Source organism: Chrysemys picta, chromosome 4 (assembly GCF_011386835.1).
Source record: "Chrysemys picta bellii isolate R12L10 chromosome 4, ASM1138683v2, whole genome shotgun sequence".
Taxonomy (NCBI): Eukaryota; Metazoa; Chordata; order Testudines; family Emydidae; genus Chrysemys; species Chrysemys picta.
This window is the reverse complement of record NC_088794.1, coordinates 61,016,953-61,041,011: the sequence shown is the minus strand read 5'-3', so window position 1 is coordinate 61,041,011 and position 24,059 is coordinate 61,016,953. Positions and strand designations below refer to the sequence as shown.

Here is a 24,059-nt window from a genome sequence, read left to right as displayed (position 1 = left end):
CACAGAGCGGAAATAGCATATAAATAACAAAGTAAAATGTTCATTATTTGCAAAACCTGAAAAAACACGCAAAAAACAGAACCCGTCAAGGTCATGCAGGGCATTAAAAGTGGCTCAAAAGATAAATAAATGAGAACATAGTTTGCAAGTATCAGTGATTAATACAGACTAAATTGTGATTGTATGAAAGAGTTTCATGCCTGGTCAGGCATCCTTGTATTTTTTCCATGTGTTTCTGTTAGTCAGAGTCATGTTTTCCATTAATGCAGTAGTGGAGAGCTCACTCAGACAGTCTGTGTATGAGGGAGGAATTGCAGAGTTCCATTTTCTCAAAATACTCTTTTGGACACTAGAATAGTTTGCAATCCATTTCTTAATTGTAAATGTAATTCCAACTCATCCAGACCCCTAAAATACACATGCTTGGAGAAGAGAAAGTAGTGACACAAAGATTTTGAGAGGCACTGGATATAATATTCCAGAACACATCTGGAATTTTTGACAGATATAAAGGATGTGAAAAAGGTTGGCATGTGGCTGTTTGCATCTCCAACACTCATTGTCCATCGCCAATCTAGTCTTAAACAAGCACTCTGGAGTCCAGTAGTACCTGTTTAATATCTTGTTCTGGAAGAATCACAAGGATAAAGAACTAAAAGTGTCTTTCACATTAAGCCACACATCCTCCCAGGTTTCTGTTGAGACAATAAGGCTAAGTTCTTTTTTCCATTTTCTTTTAAACTGAAATTGAGAGGGTGCTGAAAAGCATTAAGCCACCTATAAGTAATTCCTACAAAATGACTGTTGTTTCCATATTTCTCAACATGTTCTGCAAGGGAAGAGAAAGTTAAACAGACCAGTTGTCTCCTATCTGTGCATGAATACTTGAGCATAGTTGCTGAAAGAAGGAACTGTGAGACAGCAGTAGCTGGTATTTGTTACACATTTAATTGAAGGAGGCCAGTCTAGCAGCTTGTGTTATATCTTTAATGTTTGTTAATCCTTTTTCTATCCAAATTGTCTTAAACCTGGAACTGGCCTTGATCCTGAGGCACAGGTTAGCCCATAGTGGTATTAGAGGAGAATTAGTAAGATCAGATGCTATAATCATCTTAACACATTGTAGTATACCCCACATAGATGCCAAGATTGGATTTTTCTTTAAGGGTGTGGGTACCTCTTGAGGTATAAAAAAGAAGAGAGGGAACCAAATGGCATAGCTAAGCTTTTTTCAATCTTAAACCAAGCCAGTATGTATACCGAGCCACTGGAGGGGAACCAACTTACAATAGGATGCATTTGAAATTCTAGGTAATATAGATACAAATCTGGCAATTCCATACTTCCAGTTGCCCAGGATTTTTTAAGGGTCATGTGTGACAAACGAGGCTGTTTTTTTTATTATTATTATTCCATATACATTCCATGATACGCCTATTTACTCAAGAAAGGAGCATGGAAGAGACTTTGAAAGACAATAGGCTAATGATATAAATTAATCTTGGGCAGATATTCATTTTCGCTACTTCTGCTCTCCCAAGTAAGAACAGAGGAAGGAGATGCCATCTCTACATCCTCAGAAACTTTTTAAAATAAATTGTCCATTTTTATAGAAACAATTTTGGGATGTTTAGGACAAATCTTAGACTCATAGAATATCAGGGTTGGAAGGGACCTCAGGTCATCTAGTCCAACCCCCTGCTCAAAGCAGGACCAGTCCCCAACTAAATCTTCCCAGCCAGGGCTTTGTCAAGACGGACCTTAAAAACTCCTAAGGAAGGAGATTCCACCACCTCCCTAGGTAACCCATTCCAGTGTTTCACCACCCTCCTAGTGAAAAAGTTTTTCCTAATATCCAACCTAAACCTCCCCCACTGCAACTTGTTCTGTCATCTGCTACCACTGAGAACAGTCTAGATCTATCCTCTTGGGAACCCCCTTTCAGGTAGTTGAAAGCAGCTATCAAATCCCCCCTCATTCTTCTCTTCTGCAGACTAAACAATCCCAGTTCCCTCAGCTTCTCATAAGTCATGTGCTCCAGCTCCCTAATCATTTTTGTTGCTCTCCACTGGACTCTTTCCAACTTTTCCACATCCTTCTTATAGTGTGGGGCCCAAAACTGGACATAGTACTCCAGATGAGGCTGCACCAATGCCGAATAGAGGGGAATGATCACGTCCCTCGATCTACTGGCAATGCTCCTATTTATACAGCCCAAAATGCCATTTGCCTTCTTGGCAACAAGGGCACACTGTTGACTCATATCCAGCTTCTCATCCACTGTAACCCCTAGGTCCTTTTCTGCAGAACTGCTGCCTAGCCACTCGGTCCCTAGTCTGTAGCAGTGCATGGGATTCTTCCATGCTAAATGCAGAACTCTGCACTTGTCCTTGTTGAACCTCAGCAGATTTCTTTTGTCCCAATCCTCTAATTTGTCTAGGTCCCTTTGTATCCTATCCCTACCCTCCAGCATATCTACCACTCCTCCCAGTTTAGTGTCATCTGCAAACTTGCTGAGGGTGCAATCCACTTAAGTAAGTGATTTCATTGCATATTTGAAAAGGAAAGTGCTGGAACTAAGAAGGATCTGGTCTTTTGGACGCATCCATTGCTTATGATTTATAGAAGTTAATCTGAAAACCAGAGATCTTTTCCAAAAAAGGTCAAGTATACTCAATTATGATGGAATTGATGACAATGGATTCTTCAATAGTACAAAAATGTCATCAGCATATAAATTCTTCTGTGTTTATGGTCACACCTTCAGTGGTTGAGAGCTGGCAGTACATTGGCAGTGGTTCAAGAAATAGATTAAAAAGGAGGGTGAGAGGGGACAGCCCTGTCATGTCCCTGTTTCTAGCTGAAATGCAGGAGCGAAATTCCTTTTGTTGATAGTGAAGCAAGGGGAAAGTTGCATTATATACTAATCCAATTCAGGAATATTGATCCAAATCCAATGTTTTTTAGGACAGTCATCATTTAAGGCAATTCCACCCTATCAAAGGCCTTCTTTGCATCTAGAGATAAGGCTATGGAGGAAATATTTGATATCTGAGCTTGCTGGATCAAATGAGCAATTTTTCTTGTATTATCAGCAGCCAATCTTCTTTTAATGAAACCAACATGATCTTGTATGTATAACTGATGGGATGATGGCACTCAGTTGTGTCACTAAAATTTTTCCAATTATTTTGCAATCTGTGCTCAACAGATATGAGCTTAAAGTCACCATAGTTGCAACCATCTTCGTTCTTCTTTAATATTAAAATAATTAAAACAGTTCTCATGTTACGAGCCATGGTTTTGGGAATGTTTAATTGAAGACCCTTGAAAGAATAGAAGATAACTGATTACAAAATGTTTTGTAGAAATATTTTGGAAAGCTATCCATCACAGGGGTATTACCAGAATTCATATTTTTATAGTCTGTTAGAACTCTTGTGTTGACAAATGTTTGTCCAAAAAACACTTGTTCTGAAGTTAGGATATTAAAAGGCAGGACTTCAACGAAATTATTAAATTTGTTAGGGTCAGGTTGGCTGTCTGATTTATATGAAGCTTGATAGAATTGCTTAAATTGATTATTTGTATTTACATCTATTGTTTCAAGAAAGAAGGAGGAAATGTTGTTGCTGGCTAGTTCCATCATTAGTCTTCTGCCAAGTAGTTTACGTGCTTTATCTCCCCATTCAGAATATCTGTGTTTGATCCTGGTGACTGTAAATTCGATTTGGCTGGATAAGCATTCATTATAGCTATATTTGGAGTTGATTAGAGAATGTAGAAGGTTTTCATTATTTGGGTCAGTCTTGTGCATTCTGTCCAAATCATCTATTTCCTTGGCTAAAGAGTTGAATAATTTGTCTTCTATCTTCTGGGAGGCACACTTTATGCATTCACTCCTTACAGTAACGTTCATAGCTGAGATTACAGTGTATTTATTTTCTCATATGAAGTTAGAGATGACTGAATCAACTGTGCAACAAAGTTTTCAGCTATTAGCAGCACAGTGTCCAGCTTCCACTGAGACTTTAATAAAGTAGAACTACCATCTGTGGGAAGTATAATTGGAGCATGATCCAAAATGAGTATGTTATCAATAGTTGCTTCTAGGCATGCTGGAGTCAGTTCTGAAGACCCAAGAAAAAAGGTAACTCCAGAGGAAGATAAATGTAATGTATTGAAATATGTATAATCATGCTCCTTGGGGTGTCTGAGTGTCCACATATCTTTTAAATCAAATTCATTCATTAATGATGAGGGTCGGCCTATTGCATTTTGAAAGCTGTCTCTCCTGAAATTGGATTTGTCCAGATGTCTGTCTAGTGTAGTATTCCAATCACCTCTCAGTTTTTTATTAGAAATTATATTTGCAATGTCTTTGAAGGATTCAGAATTATCTCCACTTGGATTTTAAATGCTTCCTAGAATTAACCTTTTTGAGTTGAAACAGCCTTCAGGAAGGATATATGTCTTCCTTCAGGATCAGACCAAGACTACGTAAAGTGGAAAGTTATACTTTTATGAATTAAGAAGGAAGTGCCTCTAAAAGAATTCAGTGATGGATGATACTCTACACTTAACCACATCATATTCATTTTATCAGCTTCTTTTTCTGCTAAGTGAGTTTCCTGCACTAAAACTAAGTGGCATATTTTTGATCTCAAGATTTTAATTCTTTTAAGGTTCATTAAGGCCTCTCAAATTCCAGAAACACTTTCAAGAAAATTAATGGCAAAGTTTTAAAAGATACATTAAGATATATAACTTGTTCTAAAGGTATATATTCCCAGTTAATATTGTAAAACCACATCTCTAAGATATGGTCCATATTTATACATATTAGATATGGGTTAGTTTTGAATAAATTTATGCCTTCAACCTCTGAGGGTGTCAGGTATACAAAAAGATCTATAATTAAATATATGTCTCCCAAGGAATATTTGTAACAGAAAAAAAAAAAACCCATAAAGCAAGGCAGTATGGACATATTCAGATCCCTGATGGCTTTCATTTCATTCATTCCCCCTCCCCATATTATCTAATAATATTCTAAACATCTGTAAATGCAAATATATTTTAAATGAAATATTACCCTGTAAATACCATTGGGTATTCTTAGAACATGTATAATAAATTCCTATGTACAGAGGTTTTTATACATGCATCTATACACATATATATGCATATATAAGGCCCTACTTGAATTGCTGGATGATTGTCAAAAAAATTTGACTGAGTTGCGGACAAGCCATGGAAAATTGTGGAAAAGTAATAATATTTACAGTAATAAAATCCATTATTACTTTTCTGCAATTTTCCCATGTCTGCCACCTGGGCTCAGAGCAGGGGCTCCCATTGTCAGCTGCCTGGGGTTAACAGTGGGGGCTTCCACTCTCAGCCTGGGGTGGCCAGGGCTTCCATTGTCAAAATTGTGGGAGAAGCCTAATGTTGTGGAATCCGCAATTTCCACAGTATCACAAGTTAAGTAGGGCCTTATGTATCTACATGTATGCAAAGTCATCACATATAAATTTACAATTGATTTGGTCAATGAAATGCAAATTAGTATAAAATCTGAATATGAAAAATACAATAATATTGGGGAGGGAGAAAAAATGTCATATTCATAGTATGGCAAATATCCTACACAAATTGAATAATTAGTGTTATTTATGGTCTAGGCTGTAATCTATGGGACAGAAATTGATTGCCCCAAAGGATCTGTGGTTACCATAATACGATTCATCAGCAGTAGAACTAGTGAAGACACTTTTAAAGAAGCCTTATTGAGGGCACAAGAACAAACCATCCTGATGTCAGAAAGAATAGCAAATATGGCAGGCGATCATCTTAGTTTAACAGAGAAATCTTCGGTGAGCTTAAACACAAAAAGGAAGCTTACAAGATGTGGAAACTTAGAGAGATGACTAGAGAGGACTATAAAAATATTGCTCGAGCATGCAGGGTGTGATCAGGAAAGCCAAAGTACAATTGGAGTTGCGTCTAGCAAGGGATGTGAAGGGTAACAAGAAAGGTTTTGAAGGAACAAAAATGGATACCGTGTAGAGTCAAGCACGTGGGGTTATTACGCACAGTGCTGGCGGAGTGTCACTTTGCTTACACTGCTAAACAATTTATTACAATAGATTATATAGGGTATTCATGGGCAGAGGGAAGCAATGGGGTGGGAGGTCCCGAGCCCCTGGATAGGTTCTAGCAGCAAGACAAGGTTAGCACAATAAACCAATAGTCTAAAAGATTACATAATAACGCCGCCCATGGTTCAGGTTAACATACTGCTAATACACAGGTGTTTTCCCTCAAACAATGTATAAAGTGTATAATTATAAAATGTATAAGTTGAATTCTGATTTGGGGTCCATAGGAATCAGGTAGCTCTTCCGGTTGTCCAACAGGTACATGCCTGGGGATTAAAGCAAAAAGACATTGAAAAGTACATGGCAATAGAAATTTTTTTTTAGGGTTCACCCTTGTGCTTCTAAAAACTAGCATTGGCATCTGGGGTGGGGTGGATACTTCTGTGAAAGGGAGGATGTCATATCTCATACTGATATGTTGGGCCTCTCCATGAACTCTAGGTTGGTATGTGGGGAGGGTGCTTGCTATCTCCTTCCTGCACCAAGGAGTGGACATTGAGGCCCCTTCCAATGCTTGGTATGTCTGTAATTTCTGATAAGGACACCAATTACTGCTCCCCATCTGGAGTTCTGCTGACTCTGCTTATCTAGTAAGAAGCAAGGTTGTCTCTTGTTTATTCAGCTTTTCTTAGCTAATATTGTTCATTGTTAACTAGGCCCCCGGGCCTCAGACCAAGCTGTGGAATTCAGGCCTATGTGAAAGGTTCTTAACAGAGCCTGTGGTCAGGATTTTACATATACAGCAAATGGATTTTGGCCCTTCAGGTTTCTACAGGTATGTTAGCAACAAGGAGAAGGTCAGGGAAGGTGTAGGACCCTACCTGAATGAGGGAGGCAACCTAGTGACAGATGATGTGGAAAAAGCTGAAGTACTCAATGCTTTTTTCGTCTCAGTCTTCACAGACAAGGTCAGCTCCCAGACTGCTGCACTGGGCAACACAGTATGGGGAAGAGGTGATCAGCCCCCAGTGATGAAAGAACAGGTTAAGCACTATTTAGAAAATCTGGACATGCACAAGTCCATGGGGCTGGATGCAATAATGCATCCAAGGGTGCTGAGGGAGTTGGCTGATGCAGAGCCATAGGCCATTATCTTTGAAAACTTGTGGCGATCGGGGGAAGTCCTGGAAGATTGGAAAAAGGCAAATATAGTGCCCATTTTTAAAAAGGGGAAGAAGGAAAATCCGGGCAACTACAGCCTCACCTCAGTCCCTGGAAAAATTATGGAGCAGGTCCTCAAGGAATCCATTTTGAAGTACTTGGAGGAGAGGAAGGTGATCAGGAACAGTCAACATGGATTCACCAAGGGCAAGTCATGCCTGACCAACCTGATTGCCTTCTATGCAGGGCCGGCTCCAGGGTTTTGGCCGCCCCAAGCAGCCAAAAAAAGCCGCGATCACGATTTGCAGCGGCAATTCGGCGGAAGGTCCTTCGCTCCGAGCGGGAATGAGGGACTGTCCACCAAATAGCTGGACCTGCCGCCCCTCTCCGGAGTGGCCCCCCCAAGCACCTGCTTGCTAAGCTGGTGCCTGGAGCCGGCCCTGCTTCTATGATGAGATAACTGGCTCTGTGGATATGGGGGAAGTGGTGGACATGATATATCTTGACTTTAGCAAAGCTTTTGATACAGTCTTCCACAGTATTCTTGCCAGCCAGTTAAAGTAGTATGGATTGGATGAATGAACTATAAGGTAGATAGAAAGTTGGCTAGATCATCAGACTTAATGGGTAGTGATCAACGGCTCGATGTGTAGTTGGCAGCCAGTATCAAGCAGAGTGCCCCAGGAGTTGGTTTTGGGGCCAGTTTTGTTCAATATCTTCATTAATGATCTGGATGATGGGATGGATTGCACCTTCAGTAAGTTTGCAGATGAAACTAAGCTGGGGGGAGAGGTAGATACACTGGAGGTTAGGGATAGGGTCCAGAGTGATCTAGACACATTGGAGGATTGGGCCAAAAGAAATCTGATGAGGTTCAACAAGGAAAAGTGCAAAGTCCTGCACTTAAGGACGGAAAAATCCCATGCACCGCTACAGGCTGGGGACCAACTAGTTAAGTGGCAGTTCTGCAGAATTAAGGCCCCTCTGATACTATAAAAGGGCTCACTCCAGTCAGGCTGAGAGGAGCCAGAGGAGAGGAAGTGCGGCTGAAGGGCTGGGTAATAAAGACACCCTCAAACCACTGGAAAGGGAGCCCTAAGGTAAGGGTGAAGAAAGTGTTAAGAGAGAGAAGTGGGAGAGCTGTGGGCAAGTGACCAGGGGAAATGTAGCGACTCTGGCAGTGAAAGGTTGGCTGCCAACAGCTGCTGCCATTAGGGTCCCTGAGCCGGAACCCGGAGTAGATGGAGGGCCCAGGTTCCCCCCAACCCGCCACTACAGAAACACCTCCTGGGAGGGGAAGATAGGCCCCTCTCAGGACAGGAGGCTCAACTGTTCATGAATAAGCCTATAGGGACAACAGAGACTGTGGGAGTTCTCTCATTAATCTCCTTGCTGGCTTATGATGGAAAGGGCTCAGTAGACTGTACCTGGCCCTAGAGAGAGAGAGAGGCTACGTGGAGGGTCGCAGTGAGCCTCTGAGGCTAGCATAAACCACCTGGAAGTGCGGGATTCATGGGGACAAGGTCGGAGCTCTGCCACAATGAGTCAACAGTGTGCCACCAGACTCCTTGTTTTTATAGTGTGCCCTTGTTGCCAAGAAGGCTAACGGCATATTGGGCTGCATTAGTAGGAGCATTGCCAGCAGATTGAGGGAAGTGATTATTCCCCTCTATTCGGCACTGGTGAGGCCACATCTGAAGTATTGTGTCCAGTTTTAGGCCGCCCACTATAGAAAAGATGTGGACAAATTGGAGAGAGTCCAGTGGAGGACAACAAAAATGATTAGGGGGCTGGGGCACATGACTTATGAGGAGAGGCTGAGAGAACTGGGCTTATTGAGTCTGCAGAAGAGAAGAGTGAGGGGGGGATTTGATAGCATCCTTCAACTATCTGAAGGTGGGGTTCCAAAGAGGATGGAGCTAGGCTGTTCTCAGTGGTGGCAGATGACAGAACAAGAAGCAATGGTCTCAAGTTACAGTGGGGGAGGTTGGATATTAGGAAAAATATTTCACTAGGGGGATGGTGAAGCACTGGAATGGGTTATCTAGGGAGGTGGTGGACTCTCCATCCTTAGAGGTTTTTAAGGCCCAGCCTGACAAAGGCCTGGCTGGGATGATTTAATTGAGGTTGGTCCTGCTTTGAGCAGGGGGTTGGACTAGATGACCTCCTGAGGTCTCTTCCAACCCTAATCTTCTATGATTCTATGAAATGAGCCAGGGGATACATGTCTCAGCAAGGATGGACTGAGAACTCTATGGCCTTTCCAAGTGCTGTGAAGTTTGTGTTCGGAACAAAGGAAGTACCAGACACATGGCAAAAGGACTATAAAAGGCAGCTGCATCACGTCCATTTTGTCTTCAGTCCTGCTTCTTACCTCTGGAGTAACTTTTCTACAAACTGAAGCTCTGAACAAAGGACTGAATGACTCATCCGAGCTGTGGATGTATTCTAGAGGGACTTTCAAGACAGCAAATTCACCAATACTGCTAAGAACCTGACATATGGACTTTGAAGTCTTTGTATGTATGTGACTGCTTTACCATTTAACCACTCCCTTTTGCAGGTTGCCCTGACCTTGGCATTTCCAGTGAAGGCTACCCTAGGCACACTGGGTCACAAGATGTACCAACAAACTTGGGAAAATGTGGCCACAACTAACAGATTCTGCTTCCTACATAGCTAAGTGGGCATGGAGATAAAACTCTATCAGAAACTGCAGCTGCTACATAATACCTGTCCTGCTTATCTGATTAATGTTGCACTGTCAGCAGCTACTGCTACAGAATCATAGAATATTAGTGTTGGAAGAGACCTCAGGAGGCCATCTAGTCCAATCCCCTGTTCAAAGCAGGATCAACACCACCAGGAAGAAATGAAAGACATGAAATCTTGCATCATTGGATTCGGGGCCATTTTCAAGCATGCAAACAAGTTGAAGGCTTTGTTTTACACAGTGCAAGAAGAGTGCAGAGACAACTGCTGCTTACCTACCCCCGTTGTGCCACATCGGTGGATGAGCTTGTACTTCGCTGCCTGTCATGTAAATAATGTGTAGCCTGTGCTAATGCATCTCCTTGATAAGGGGTTCTCCACCTTTTTCTTTCTGAAGATCCCCTAAACATGCTATAAAAACTGCAGGGTCTCGGCAGAGGGGACTCGGGGCTCTGGGCCAGGAGGGGGCCTCAGGCATAGGCATAGTTTAACTTCTATATTTGGGAGGCAGAGGCTGGTGGGGCTCAGGCCATCTCCGCATGGCAGGGTCCAGGGAGGGTGCGCAACCTCCACCCCCTAACTCACTTGTCTGGGTCATGGTGGAGCAATGAAAAATTATAACTCTAGGGGCAGGGCTCAGCTCAAAAAGTTTGAAAATTGCTCAGGATGCATGCGGGAAGAGCTAGGGGCTGTGTGCAGTGAGACGTGTAGCTCAGGATGCAGGGAAAGGGGTAGATAGGGGCTATATGCGGGCAAAGGGTAGCTCAGGGTGCAGGCAGGGGGTAACTCAAGGTGCAGGGAGTGATTAGCTAGGGGCTGTGTGTGGGCAAGGGGATAGTTCAGGGTGCAGGGGGTAGCTACAGGCTGTGTGCGGGCAGGTAGCTCTTGGTGCAGGGAGGGGGTAGCTATGGGCTGTGTGCGGGCAGGGGGTAGCTCAGGGTGCAGCAACGGGTAGCTAGGGGCTGTGTGCGGGCAGGGGGTAGCTCAGGGTGCAGGGAGGGGATAGCTAGGGGCTGTGTGCAGGCAGGGGGTAGTTCAGGGTGCAGGGAGGGGGTAGCTAGGGGCTGTGTGCGGGTAGGGGGTAGCTCAGGGTGCAGGTAGGGGTAGCTAGGGGCTGTGTGTGGGCAGGGGGTAGCTACGGGCTGTGTGCGGGCAGGGGTTTAGCTCAGGGTGCAGCGAGGGGTAGCTAGGGGCTGTATGCGGGCAAGGGGTAGCTCAGGGTGCAGGGAGTGCATAGCTAGGGGCTGTGTGCAGGCAGGGGGGTAGCTCAGGGTGCAGCGAGGGCTAGCTAGGGGCTGTGTGTGGGCAGAGGGGTAGCTCAGGCTGTGGGGAAGGGGAGCTAGGGGCTGGCTGCGGGCAGAGGGATAGCTCAGGGCACAGGGAGAGGGGTAGCTTGGGAGGGACCCCCCGTGATCACTGCTCCCCAAGAGCTCTGCAACCCCTGAGCCAGGTCCTCCTGCCTGGGCAGCTCTTACTGGCTGCATGACCAGTCAAAGGGGGCTGGGAGCTGAGGAGCAGGTGCAATCCCAGACAGCAGCAGGAGATGGGAGTGCTGCTCCTGCCTGCTACATGGCACCAGCCAGAGCAGCAGCTACCCTACAGTGCCCTGCTTTGACTTCCCACCTCCACAGGTGCTGGAACTAGGTGTTGAAGTGGATTCCATTATATACATGGTTTACAATTTGGTTCAATGGCTTTCAGCACCCCCACTATAGAAATTGTTCCAGCCCCCCTGCCCTCCTCCGACCTAGTCAGAGGGTAGGGCCTCAAGGGCTGGGGGAGAGGAGGAGGTAGAAGGGTGTGGAGCTGACCCCAGGATTGCTCAGCTCTGGGTAAGGCACTGCAGTTTGGAGGCTCAACACCTCCCCTACTCCACCCATGGGCTCAGAGCTTCTGTCCCGCTGAGAGTCCCAGCTTTAGCCCCGCATGGGCTCAAGTTTCAGTCCCTCAGCTTCCAGCTTCAGCCCTGCAGGGGACACGGGGGGCACCACAGACCCCCCCAGTTGGGAACCACTGTCTTAGATCATGCTGAGTTGGTTCTAAAGCAGAAACTCTGAAGAGACTGGCAAATAACTGAAATGACGGCCAGATTCTGCTCACCAAGGTCATTTCATTATGGAAAACTTAGAATCACTCTGTAACACACTGAAAATACTGGAGTTTTCTCCAACTACTGCCAACATGTTTGCCACTACAGATATTTACTGGATCCTGACAACCAAAAGCTCAACTGAATTTAGCACAAAAGCTGCAGGAGGAACATACAGTGAGAACTCAGCTGGCAGGAAAGCAGGCAAGTAGACAGGCAAACATTTCAATGGAATCATCACATTCTGGTGGAATGTTCTGATTCCACTGAATCAGCATTTTCTGACAAAACAGTTTAGTCAGATAATTTCAGACCAGCTCCAGTCATGACAGAAGCACAGCATATTGAAACAGTTACAATTGTATAGGCTGTAATTTCTTGTGTGTGATGTCATCTTTCAGGGTATCACCATTTAAAACTCCATCAAGTTGATCATTTGGCAGAGCTGAGAATACTGCTGGTGTTACATGGAAAGGTGTTAAGGGCTGTCATCACCTTTGGTTCATGAGAAATTTCAGTAAAATTTGCTTTCAATCAGAAGTGGAACAAAAGCAAATTGCAAAATACCTAACTTTCTTGTGAAACCCCAAAGTTTCAGCCAGCTCTAGTTGTGAACATGACCCTGGCAGGAAGCAAGAGGCAGAGCTTTCTTTTGGATGCAGTACTTGTTGGAGAGACAAGCCATGTCTACACTAAAGAGCTTACAGCAGCACAGCTGTACCAGGAGAGATCTGTCCTGTCAACATAATTAAACCACCTCCTTCAAACAGCAGTAGCTAGGGTGGCGAAAGGAGCACTCCCGCCACCATAGCACTGCCCATACCAGTGTTTCTGTCGGTGTAACACATGTTGCTCAGGGGTGTGTTTTTTTCACACCCCTGAGCTACATAAGTTATACTGACAAAAGTGCTAGTGTAGACATGGCGTTTGATTTCTGAATCCTTAAACTGTTCCTTAAACTGCCTGCTGTTGTTTGTTTCTGCTCTGTTCATGGAGACAGGCCTGTGTGGCCAGTCTTTGTAAATGAACGGGATTGCACCAAGGAAATTATGACTCAAATAATCAGCTTCTTCAGTCTTTAGACAGTCTTTTCAATATCCTCAGCCAAGGCCATGGGGCACGTTGAAGACAGGGACTGAGACTTTGAACTTGTTTAAATTCTATAGCAGGGGTTCTCAAACTTGGGATCGGGATCCCTCAGGCGGTCGTGAGTTATTACATGGGGCGTCACGAGCTGTCAGCCTCCACCCCAAACCCTGCTTTGCCGCCAGCATTTATAATGGTGTTAAATATATAAACAAGTGTTTTTAATTTATAAGGGGGGTTGCACTCAGAGGCTTGCTCAATAGTTTGAGAACCTATAGTTGTTCTATAGGGAGCTAGTGTAGGGAGTGCAGGACAGGGTTTAATGTGTTCATGGTAGCCTGTTTCTGAGGTGACACACTGAAGCATTTTGTACTAGTTGGAGTTTCCTATGTGCTGAAGGCTTCAGGCCCATATTGCCTGGTTGCTGCTTTGTAACATGCAGGAAAATAACCTGCTAGCAAAGAGATGTGGAGTTTCCCCATTCACCAGTGCTTAGTGTGGGAATCAGGACTCCTGGGTTCTGTGCTGTCTGAATTATTTATACCAAAGCAGGAGGGGATTGCACTATTTGGCAGTGCTGCAGCTTCGCTGCTTATTTTTATTTAATCAAACCCCAGCCACAGGGCTGTGTGCAGTAATGTATCCAAGAGTGGTTTGTTCTGGCGTTTTAACCACCTATCCAGGTTGTGCAGCACACTCTGAAGATGGGGAGCAGGGCCGGCTTTAGGCCGATTCAGCCGATTCGGCTGAATTGGGCCCCGCGCCAAGAGGGCCCCGCGCTGCAGCTGTTCACCCCGCCCACTTCCCCCTCCTCCCCTGCCCTGCACGCCCCGCCCCCTCCCCTGAGACTAAGCAGCAGGGGCGGGCCGGCCGGCAGCATGAGGTAAGCTGGGGTGGGGGCGGGAGAAGGGCTCCGGGGAGGCGCGGCCCATTCCCGCAGGCCCCAGCACGGCCCCCGTGGCCCGGCTCCGGCCCGGTCCCCGCGGCTCGGGGCCCCCCCGGCGGCGCGGCTCGGCTCGGGGCCCCCCCGGCCCCCCTGCGGCGCGGCTCGGCTCGGGTCCCCCCCGGCCCCCCGGCGGCTCGGCTCGGCCCTCCCCCCGGCGGCACGGCTCGGCTCGGGCCCCCCCCCCCGGCGGCTCGGCTCGGAACCCCCCCGGCCCCTCCCCCCGGCGGCGCGGCTCGGCTCGGCTCGGGACCCCCCCGGCCCCTCCCCCCGGCGGCGCGGCTCGGCTCGGCTCGGGACCCCCCCGGCCCCTCCCCCCGGCGGCGCGGCTCGGCTCGGCTCGGGGCCCCCCCGGCCCCTCCCCCCGGCGGCGCGGCTCGGCTCAGGGCCCCCCCGGCCCCCCCCGGCGGCGCGGTGTGGCTCGGGTCCTGGGGGCGGGGCTTGCAGCAAGCCCCGCCCCCAGGAATCGGGCCCCGCTCTTGCTAAAGCCGGCCCTGATGGGGAGCACTGAACATGTTCAGGATTGCCCCTTCAGCCTGTTCCCAGCTGGAGCCAGAGGAGTGTATAGGTCCCTGCTTCCATGCTGGTCACACAGGCAGTGGGGCTAGGATCCTGGGCACAGGGAAATCTGACCAGCATATGGGAGCCGCCAAACTGTGCCAGTTCTCACACCCCCACACAGCAAATGTGAAAAATCGGGACGGGGCTGGGGAGTAATAGGAGCCTATATAAGAAAAAGACCCAAAAATTGGGACTGTCTCTATAAAATCGGGACAAACCTAGGCTCCTCTGGCCTGCCCTCTGATCACCTCAAGTACCACTAGGCTTCTTCTCCCACGCCCAGTTTCACCTCTGTCTGTTCTATTGCCGTATGCATCTGTCTGTCTATCCCCATAAACACTTGGCTATATATTTATCTATCCCCATACACACCTCTCTCTCTCTCTCTCTCTCTCCATAGAGTCCGACAGATGAATTGACCTCAGTTTAGTGACTGACACTGGAATGTGTGTGGTCTTAGCTGGGGAATTTGAAAACATTTCCCACATAAGCCACTGGGGATTTATGCAAACACAATGAAGCAGACACATGGGCACAGTGGAGGATCAGGAAAGGCAAAGGGGCTCTTCACCATGCTAAACCAAGAAGTGTATTGTATTTTACAGTTCCTTGTGTGCAAAGGGGGATGAGCCTGCCCTCCCTGAGATGGCCAGGATGACTCCATCTTCCCCCAGGGTCTCATTGTGGATAGTAGCTGCTTCAGAGTTATTGTGACAAGGGAGCCAGAATAGATAGAAATAGGCTCCAAGGAGATGGATGAACAGAAATGGGAAGAGAATCAAGGATCCCTGACTTCCAGCCCTTCCCACAGTCAGGAATAGAACCCAGGCATCCTGACTCCCAGCCCCTCCCAGAGTTGGGAATGGAATCCAGGAACCCTGACACTCAGCTCTTTCCCCACCCCCACTCTTGTCACTAGAATCCCCACTCCCATCCCAGAGCGAGGGATAGAACCCAGGAGTCTGACTCTCTCAGGCGCCCCTCCCCCCCCAATCCTATTGTCTTCTCTAAATAAAATGTGTGACCCTTTTGTCATTAGACCGTCAGACAGCTTTATTCAGGAAAATCTGCTCCCAGTGCCTTAAGGTGCAATCTCACTAGGGGGACAACACTCCCCCACAGTTAATGACCCACTTTGGAGCTAGTTAAGAAGGAGAAGTAGGTGCTCACGGAGGATTTCAATGAGGTGCTAAATCTGCAGGAGACTGATGTGACTGCAGTATGCCCCATCTAGCAGGTCCAGGGCATCCCAAGGCACTCCTTCATCTACTTCCCACACTGCATCCTTCCACCCACTGTGAGAGCTCATGGCCCTCACAGTGTTTCCTCCAGGCCAGCCTGAGAAGGGTAAACAGAGAGAGCAAGGTCAGCGAGATCAACTGGCATTGAGAGCAGTGCTGCTGCATGGGGATGGGTCACCCAGTGCTGAGATGCAGCCGCCTCCGGGCGGGGCAGCTGGGTAACAGCTACAGAGACACTATGCAGGGCTCACTCACCAAGCACTGATATGCAGCTGCCTTTTGGGTGGGGCAGCCAGGTTACAACCACACAGTGAAAATGTAGGGGGATAGCTCACATGGTGCTGAGCAGTAGTTGCCTCCGGGGTGGAGAATTTGGGTAACAGCAGCACTGCACAAGGATTACTTGTCCAGCGCTGAGATGCAGCTGCCTATGGGCAGGGCAGCATGGTAACAGCCTTGTTGCTCTCAGGGCCCGCTCCAGACACCAGCTTAACAAGCAAGTGCTTGGGGCGGCCAAGGGAGAGGGGCGTCACCTGCAGCACGGAGCGAAGGACCTGCCGCTGAACTGCCGCTGCCAATCGTGGCTTTTTTTTTTTTTTTTTTTGCTTGGGGCGGCAGAAATGCTGGAGCCGGCCCTGGTTGCTTTGTCTTTTGTTGGGTTGTATAAAGAGTACTGAGCTACATTGTATGTTTTCTTTACACTGCATTGTTTTGTGGGGTTGTCTGGTGTACTGCATTGTGTAGCACCTTGTTGCACTAAATACTGCCGTATAGCATTGTGTTTCATTGCATTTATTATGTTGCAATATGGGTTGTATTGTACAACTGCCAAGTTGTAGCAGTACATTGTGTTGCATATTTTGCCATGCACTGCTACACTGGCACTCCACCCACACCCTTCCACCAGCTCCCCCTTACCAGGCCCCCATGCCCCTTGGCTGTTGCACAATCTGCATGGCACACACGATGTCATCGTTGATGTTACTGGTCAGCAAATCTGGGGGGGGCGAGGGAGGAGAAGAGAGTAAGGATAGGGCATATCCCTTGGTAGCGCAACACTGTAGCCAGGAAGCCCTGGTCCTCCTAGCAGGAGATGCCATCATTCAGCCAACCAATCCAGACCCCATTGTGCTGCCCTCTGCTGTCCACTGAAGGTAAGGGTGGCCTTCCATTCCAAAACGTCTCGGGCCTGATGCTGGTTCCCCGTGACTACCAGGAGGGATCAACCCCTACAGGGAGGACCCCACCCTGCTCCCTGCCACACAGGTCTCTAGCACTGTGCCATGGCCCAGGGGTCAGCACTGGGGCCGGAGAGGGTTACTCACCACTGCAGTGCATGTGACAAAGGTTCTGGGTGGAGCTCCTGTAGTCGTCACACCACTGGCGGCTGTTGATCTGGAAGATGCCGTTGTCAGTGCTGCCATCAGCTTCATGGTCCACCGTGTCCGTGTTGAACCGGCTTTCGTGGAATGCCATGCACAGCCCTGGTGCAGGATTTAGTAACGCACAGAGCCTCGCGGGGAGGGTGGGGGTAGGGATCCACACAGAGCCCCACAGGGAGGTGGGGCAGGAGGAGGGATATACACAGAGCCCCACGGGGAGGGATATGCACAGAGCAGAATAGGGAGGGCGGGAGGAGGGATATACACAGAGCCCCACACAGCTCCATGGGGGTTGGGGGTGGGGAAGGAATCTGCACAGAGCCACATGGAGGGGTGGGGCTAGGGATACTCACGGAGCCCCACGGGGAGGTTGGGAGAAGGAATACGTACAGAGCCCCATGCAGGGGTGGGGCTGGAGGAGGGATACGCACAGAACCCCATGGGTAGGATGGGGGAGGGATACGCACTGATCCCCACGGGGAGTGCTACACGCAGAGCCCCATGGGTGATGGGGCGGAGGGAGTAGTGTGACCAGATATCCCGATTTTATAGGGACAGTCCGAATATTTGGGGCTTTGTCTTATGTAGGCGTCTATTACCTCCCACCCCATCCTGATTTTTCACACTTGCTGTCTGGTCACCCTAGGGGGCGGGATATGCACAGATCCCCATGCGGAGGGATATGCACAGAGCCCACATGGGTGTGTGGCTGGGGGATGAATACACACAGAGTCCCATGGGGAGAGCGGGGGGAGAGAGATGCACAGAACCTCATGGGTGGGGCTGGGAGGATACACACAGAGCCCCAAAGGGAGGCAGAAGGGAATATATGTACAGACCCATGAGGAGGCCATCACTCACAATCAGCCAGGCTGTAGCCTCGGAACCCATCCATCCCTGCCTGGTGCAGCACTTGGGCCAGCTCGCAGCGCCGGAAGATCTTCCCCATGTTCCCCACAAGGACACAGGCCAAGATGGACAGCAGCATGAGAGCTGCCATTCCTGCAGTGTGGCCGGAACTGGAGGCTGCACTCTAGGGGATGTCTGACCACAGCTGGGGCCCTAGGCCTGGCACAAGCTGCTTACACAAGGTGCACTGTGAAGGAGGCAGCGAGCAGTTGGGTTAGTGCCTGTCGTGGGACCTTACCCTCAGGCAACCACAGTATTAAGAGCATGGAGTCTGTCTCCCCGCTCTGCTGGGCAGCCCTCAGACTAGGGGCCATGGCTAGGCCGGCCAAGAGGGCTCAGGAGACTGGCACAGCACGGAAGCTGATGGCCCCGGGATCATGGAGTGTTGTCAGGGCTGCAGGGGTGCTGATGGCTGTCCTGCCCCCTTTGTGGGCTTAGTTGGAATAGGAACTGTGGGATTTGGCCCCTGCCTGGATTCTTGGATCCCGTTCCAGATAGCTGCTCACCGGGCCTGTGGAGTGGAGAGTAGCAGAAAGTCCCTGAGTGCCAAAGTCAGGGCTGGTGTTCCAGAACCCCATGGGAGCTTGTGATGTCATGGCTTCGCTGCTTCTAGAACCTTCCCTGTCTGAGGCATGGGTCTGTTGTCACCCTTACTGTGATCTCGAAGTATGGTCTAGCCCCAGCTTTGGGGGTGGAGCGGAGGAGTGTTGGTCTACTGTGTTAAAGCCGATCAAGTATAGATACACCAAAAGTTCTAGGTTACAGTCTATCTTTCTCCTTGTGGTGACAGACAATTCATATCACTTTTAGGGTACAACAAACAGAAACAAAAACAACAGAAAAGGTTCTGGGAATTACAGTGGATGAGAAGCTGGATATGAGTCAACAGTGTGCCCTTGTTGCCAAGAAGGCTAACGGGATATTGGGCTGCATTAGTAGGAGCGTTACTAGCAGATTGAGGGAAGTGATTGTTCCCCTCTATTCGCACTGATGAGGCCACGTCCAGGGCCGTCCTTACCCATAAGCAAAGTATGTAGCTGTGTAGGGCAAATTTCCTGGTGCCCTGCACTGCAGCCCCAGCCCCGCCTCTTCCCCATGGCCCCCGCCCCTGCTCTGCCCCAACCCCGCCTCTTCCCGCCCCTGCTCTGGCCCAGCCTCACCCCCACTCCCCAGAGGACTGCAGCAGGGCCAGGCCTGTATTCACCAGCAGCAGGAAGTGCAGCAACCCAGACCCAGCCGTGCCATCGGTGAGTGCTGGGGGGCGGTTACCCCCCAACTCCCAAGCCAGCCCCCCCCCCACGGAGGCTTGGCCCCCCCCGGGGGGGGCTGTGGAGGGCCCCAGAAAAGCTAGGGATGGCCCTGAACACATGTGGAGTATTGTGTCCAGTTTTGGTCCCCTCACTATAGAAGGGAGGTGGACAAATTGGAGAGAGTCCAGCTGAGGACAACGGAAATGATTAGGGGGTTGGGACACATGATTTATGAGGAGGGGCGGAGGGAACTGGGCTTATTTAGCTTGCAGAAGAGAAGAGTAAGAGGGGATTTGATAGCAGCCTTCAGCTACCTGACGGGGGGTTACATAGAGGATGGAGCTCGGCTGTTCTCAGTGGTGGCAGATGACAGAACAAGAAGCAATGGTCTCAAGCTGAAGTCGGGGAGGTCTAAGTTGGATATTAGGAAAAACTTGGAATGCTCAACTTTGTGGTTCACACAGCAAGCTTATACCCTTCTCTGAGAATGTATTCATCTTTTGTATGGCAAGAAAGGTGATTAGAGATATTCAGATACCCTACTCCAGATTAGTGAGCCAGTGGGCAGCTTCGGAAGTGACTTGATGCAAATCTGATATGCCAGTAGCAAACAATCAAAGTGAGCACTGACAGTGATTGTGACTTTGATTGTTTGCTACTGGCATATCAGATTTGCATCAAGCCACTTCCGAAGCTGCCCACTGGCGCACTAATTTTCTGACTGGTGTCCACAGTCACATTGTGTGTTGACGCTCATCTTCCAAAGGTGCATGAGATGACAGCACCTGCCATGCAATGTTCTAAAATGGTTCACTGGCTTCACCTTGTACATCAGTCATGATTTTAAAGATATTTCAGTTCTGGAGTAATCCAAGACCATCGTGTCTCTATTGCTGCAATAAGAGTCAGACAACTGACCATAACAAACCTCCAAATAATGAATGGCCAAAGCTCTCACTTCTGTCTTTTTCCCACCCTGCTGCATACCCTGATGACCTTAATAGCCACCACTGACAATGGGGCTATAGTAGAAATAATGCAGCTGATGAGCAACTCATAGATTGGGCTTTGCTTGCAGATGTCCATCATCTTTTCAACCCGAACCAACTTCCATCACTCAGAGGAAACACTGAACAAATCCGGACCTTTCTGATGAACGACAATAGCAGTGTTCCTCTGCAAACTTTTGTCATGGATCCACACGATCAGTGCTGTGACCCAACTTTGGAACAGTCTCTAGGAGGAACCCATTCAGTGTGCCAAACCACCAAAGGGTCTCACACTTCCCCCAGGGGAAACCACGCAGTTTCACTGCCTTCTTAGACCAGACCTCTGGGTCTGCAGCACTTGTGCTTCACCCTGTGAGCCCTGTTCAGCAAGTCCAACTGCGACAGACCCCTGATGAAGACTTACACATTTCAAGGATAAGGCACCTTGCCAAGCATTTGCAGTGACACTTATACAGCCTTGTCAAAAGAGTCAGGTTTATTAGTCATCTGGAATACAGCACAGGCAACCCTTAGGTTAGCACATAGGAATGAAGGTTAAAGCATAGTCTACTCTGGTTAGTGCAAAGCCCAGCCAAGCTGTAGTGAACCCCATCAAACTCAGTCTCTCTGTCCATCTCACCTCCTTGGTCGGAATCCCTCCAGCAGCCAGCTCTTATCGCCTACCTCACACCTCTCCAGTCCTTTGTTCCCAAGATGGGGAGATGCAGCTCAGCCCTGCTGTTGAGAGGTGGGGAAGTCTATCTGTCTCTGGATCATTGATTGTTAGCTATCAGTGTCCAGGCAATTGAATTTGCCATTGTCTTCTCAGATGCTCCACTGATATGGGGATTGAGGCGCAGACAGCTAGGTGACACCCATATCTACGTCTCTTCACCACCCCTGAGAGGAAACATCACTTTTCCCCCACCTGAATAACAATGCCACACACAGAAGAAATTGAGACACACACAGGCATCATAACAATATTACTAAACATTCCCACTTCATCACAGCTTTACAAACAGCATTTGGAACCTTTCCTTGCAGCCAACACTGTCCCACTATTCTGCACAGTGCTTTGATGTTGGGAATTTCCACAAAGCAAGCTGGGTTGCATATATCACAGAAGTTGAAGATGGGATACAGCATATCAAACCAATCCCAGAAAATTATGACCACTTTGTTCACTTTCTAATCAAATTTGCCCTGAAACCTATTCCTCAGGACTATTGCAAAGTCTATACTCCTTGCTGGCAGCCATAGACAGAAGCACTCTTCAGGGAGTATGAAAAGAGTGGTGATCCGCACACAGCAAAACACTAATAGAGTCATTGAATTCTGCCTGCAGGGATGTTGTGACAGGGTGCTGACCAGGAACTGCTGAGCCAGCCCTCTGCACTCCAGCTCCAATTAAGGGAGGTGAATTGGAGCTGACTAGAGGAACCTGAGCCTGATTGGCAGAGGCGGAACAGCTACCCGCCTGGGGCTGTACACAGGCTCAGAGGAAGGAAGAAAGGGCAGAGAAGACAGGGAGTGGAAGGAGAGGGACAGCACTTCCCTCCTAGCTGCAAGAAAGAGAAGCCCCTGAGGCTGGAACCCCCAGTGATATGTGATGAGAGGGGGTGGGTTTGCACTGTGTAAATAAACTGCACTGGTGACTGCTAAGCCAGAAGGTCTCAGCCCTGCTACATCCTGTTACAGATGGAATGAGCCAGTGGTGGGTCTTGACTTCTCTCTTTCTAGCCACAAAACCTGGGCAGTCCTCTGTATGCTTGGAGTTGCTGACTTGGTAAAATATGGTCAACTGAAAGCTATAGCACACCTTCTCTGTAACTTGTAGACCAAAACTGACAAGCTGGTCAAAAAAGTTCAGAGAGAACTTTTTCTAAAATGTGATTAACTCTGGCACACAATAGCAGGAGAGAGACGTTACATACATCAGTATGTAATTATGAGAGACTCTTGCCTAGTGACTTGAAGATTCTGTTTAAACTTCCAGTTTCCTATTCCCGGGGTAATAGAAATCCAACTACAATTTATCTGGGGTTTCTTAGATAAGGTGTCTCTAACTGGGGTCTTTACTGTGAACAAACAGAGATGGCATAAACAAAGGCACATTACCCTTTTTTTATGTCCTTGCTAGGAGAATAGCATGATTTAAGGGCCAAACTGCTGTATGGTCATTAACAATATATTCAAGGCTTCTTACATAAGTGTTGACTCCATTTTTGAATCTTGTTACGTTTTCGGCCTCAATGACTTCACGTGGCAGTGAATTCCACAGTTTAATTTCACATCTATAAAAAAGTATTAGCAATCCTAATTTTTTCAACTTCTTTTCACAGAAGAGTTTTCCCCAGGCCCTAGATCATTCTTGTTGCCCTTCTCTGAGCCCCCCTCTGGTTCTGTAATATCCTGTTTGAGATGGGGTGACCGGTACTCCACACAATGTCCAGATGAGGCCACTCCACTGATAATATTCTTTGTCTTATTCATCATCCCATTCCTCATACAGCCTAATATCTTGTTTGCTTTTCTGACTACAACTAGACCTTGGAAAGAAGTTTTCATCAAATTGTCTACATTAATGGTCCCTTTCTTGAGTTGATCCAGTTCATTTAGTACCTTGTATACAAGTAGTTTAAATGTTTCCTTCTAATGTGCATTACTTTGCATTTTTAAACTTTGTATTTCATTTGTCATTGTGCTGCCCATTCATAGAGTCTAAGGCTTAGAAGGGCCTATTGTGATCATCCAGTTTAACCTTCTGCATAACACAAGCCATAGAACTTCCCTATAACAATTCCTAGAACAGATCTTTTAGAAAATATATCCAGTTAAAAATTGTCAATGATGGAGAATCCACCATGACCCTTGGAAAATTGTTCCAATGGTTAATTACTCTCACTGTTAAAATTTATGCCTTATTTCCAGCATGAATTTTTCTAGCTTCAACTTTCAGCCATTGACCTTTGTTAGACCTTTCTTGTTAGATTGAAGAGCCCATTATTAAATATTTCTTCCCCATGCAGGTGCTTTCAGACTATAATCAAGTCACATCTTACCCTTCTCTTTGTCAACTACTCTGACCTTCTGGATAGCACAGGCTAGAGAATGTCACCCATTTCCCCCTGTTCTGAGCTAAATAACTTGTGTTTGGGTGCTCCTCTGGAAGATATGCTTTAGCCAATCTTGATTTGGTTATCCTCTCTAGTCTTCTGAACAGGTTGTAATCAGAGTTTTTAACATGAACAGGGGTTCATTCCCTTTTTTTGTGGACAACAGGGAGAACTCAATTAGTTGTACTGCCCTCAACATGCTCATAACACTTGTAGCTCTCCGTTAAGATAAAGACAATAATCAAATTTCATTCTTCAGGGCTTCACCTAGTCACCTGCAGGAAGAAATATTTCCCCCCAAAGCACAATTGGCCAGATGTGTTCTGTTTTTGATCCCACCTTTCTCAGAAGTATCAGTGATTGGCCACAACTGGAGATGGGAGACCAGATGGTGTGGACCAGTGTTCTGAGGTGATCCATAAAATCTTTCTTACATGCCTGGCTTGTGAGAACATAAGAACATAAGAACGGCGATACTGGGTCAGACCAAAGGTCCATCCAGCCCAGTATACTGTC

At 47.6% G+C, this 24,059-nt stretch overlaps 1 protein-coding gene across 1 annotated transcript; it reads right to left on the bottom strand.

Annotated features, from left to right (window-relative positions):
- Positions 1–15,915: 15,915 nt before the first annotated feature.
- Positions 15,916–18,225, bottom strand: LOC101937898 (sperm acrosome membrane-associated protein 3-like). The gene is made up of 4 exons (XM_005311761.4): positions 18,138–18,225; positions 17,220–17,378; positions 16,813–16,891; positions 15,916–15,991 (listed from the first exon to the last, which is right to left on the bottom strand). The coding sequence occupies exons 1-4, from the start codon at positions 18,223–18,225 to the stop codon at positions 15,916–15,918; spliced, it is 402 nt and encodes a 133-aa protein (XP_005311818.2).
- Positions 18,226–24,059: the final 5,834 nt, after the last annotated feature.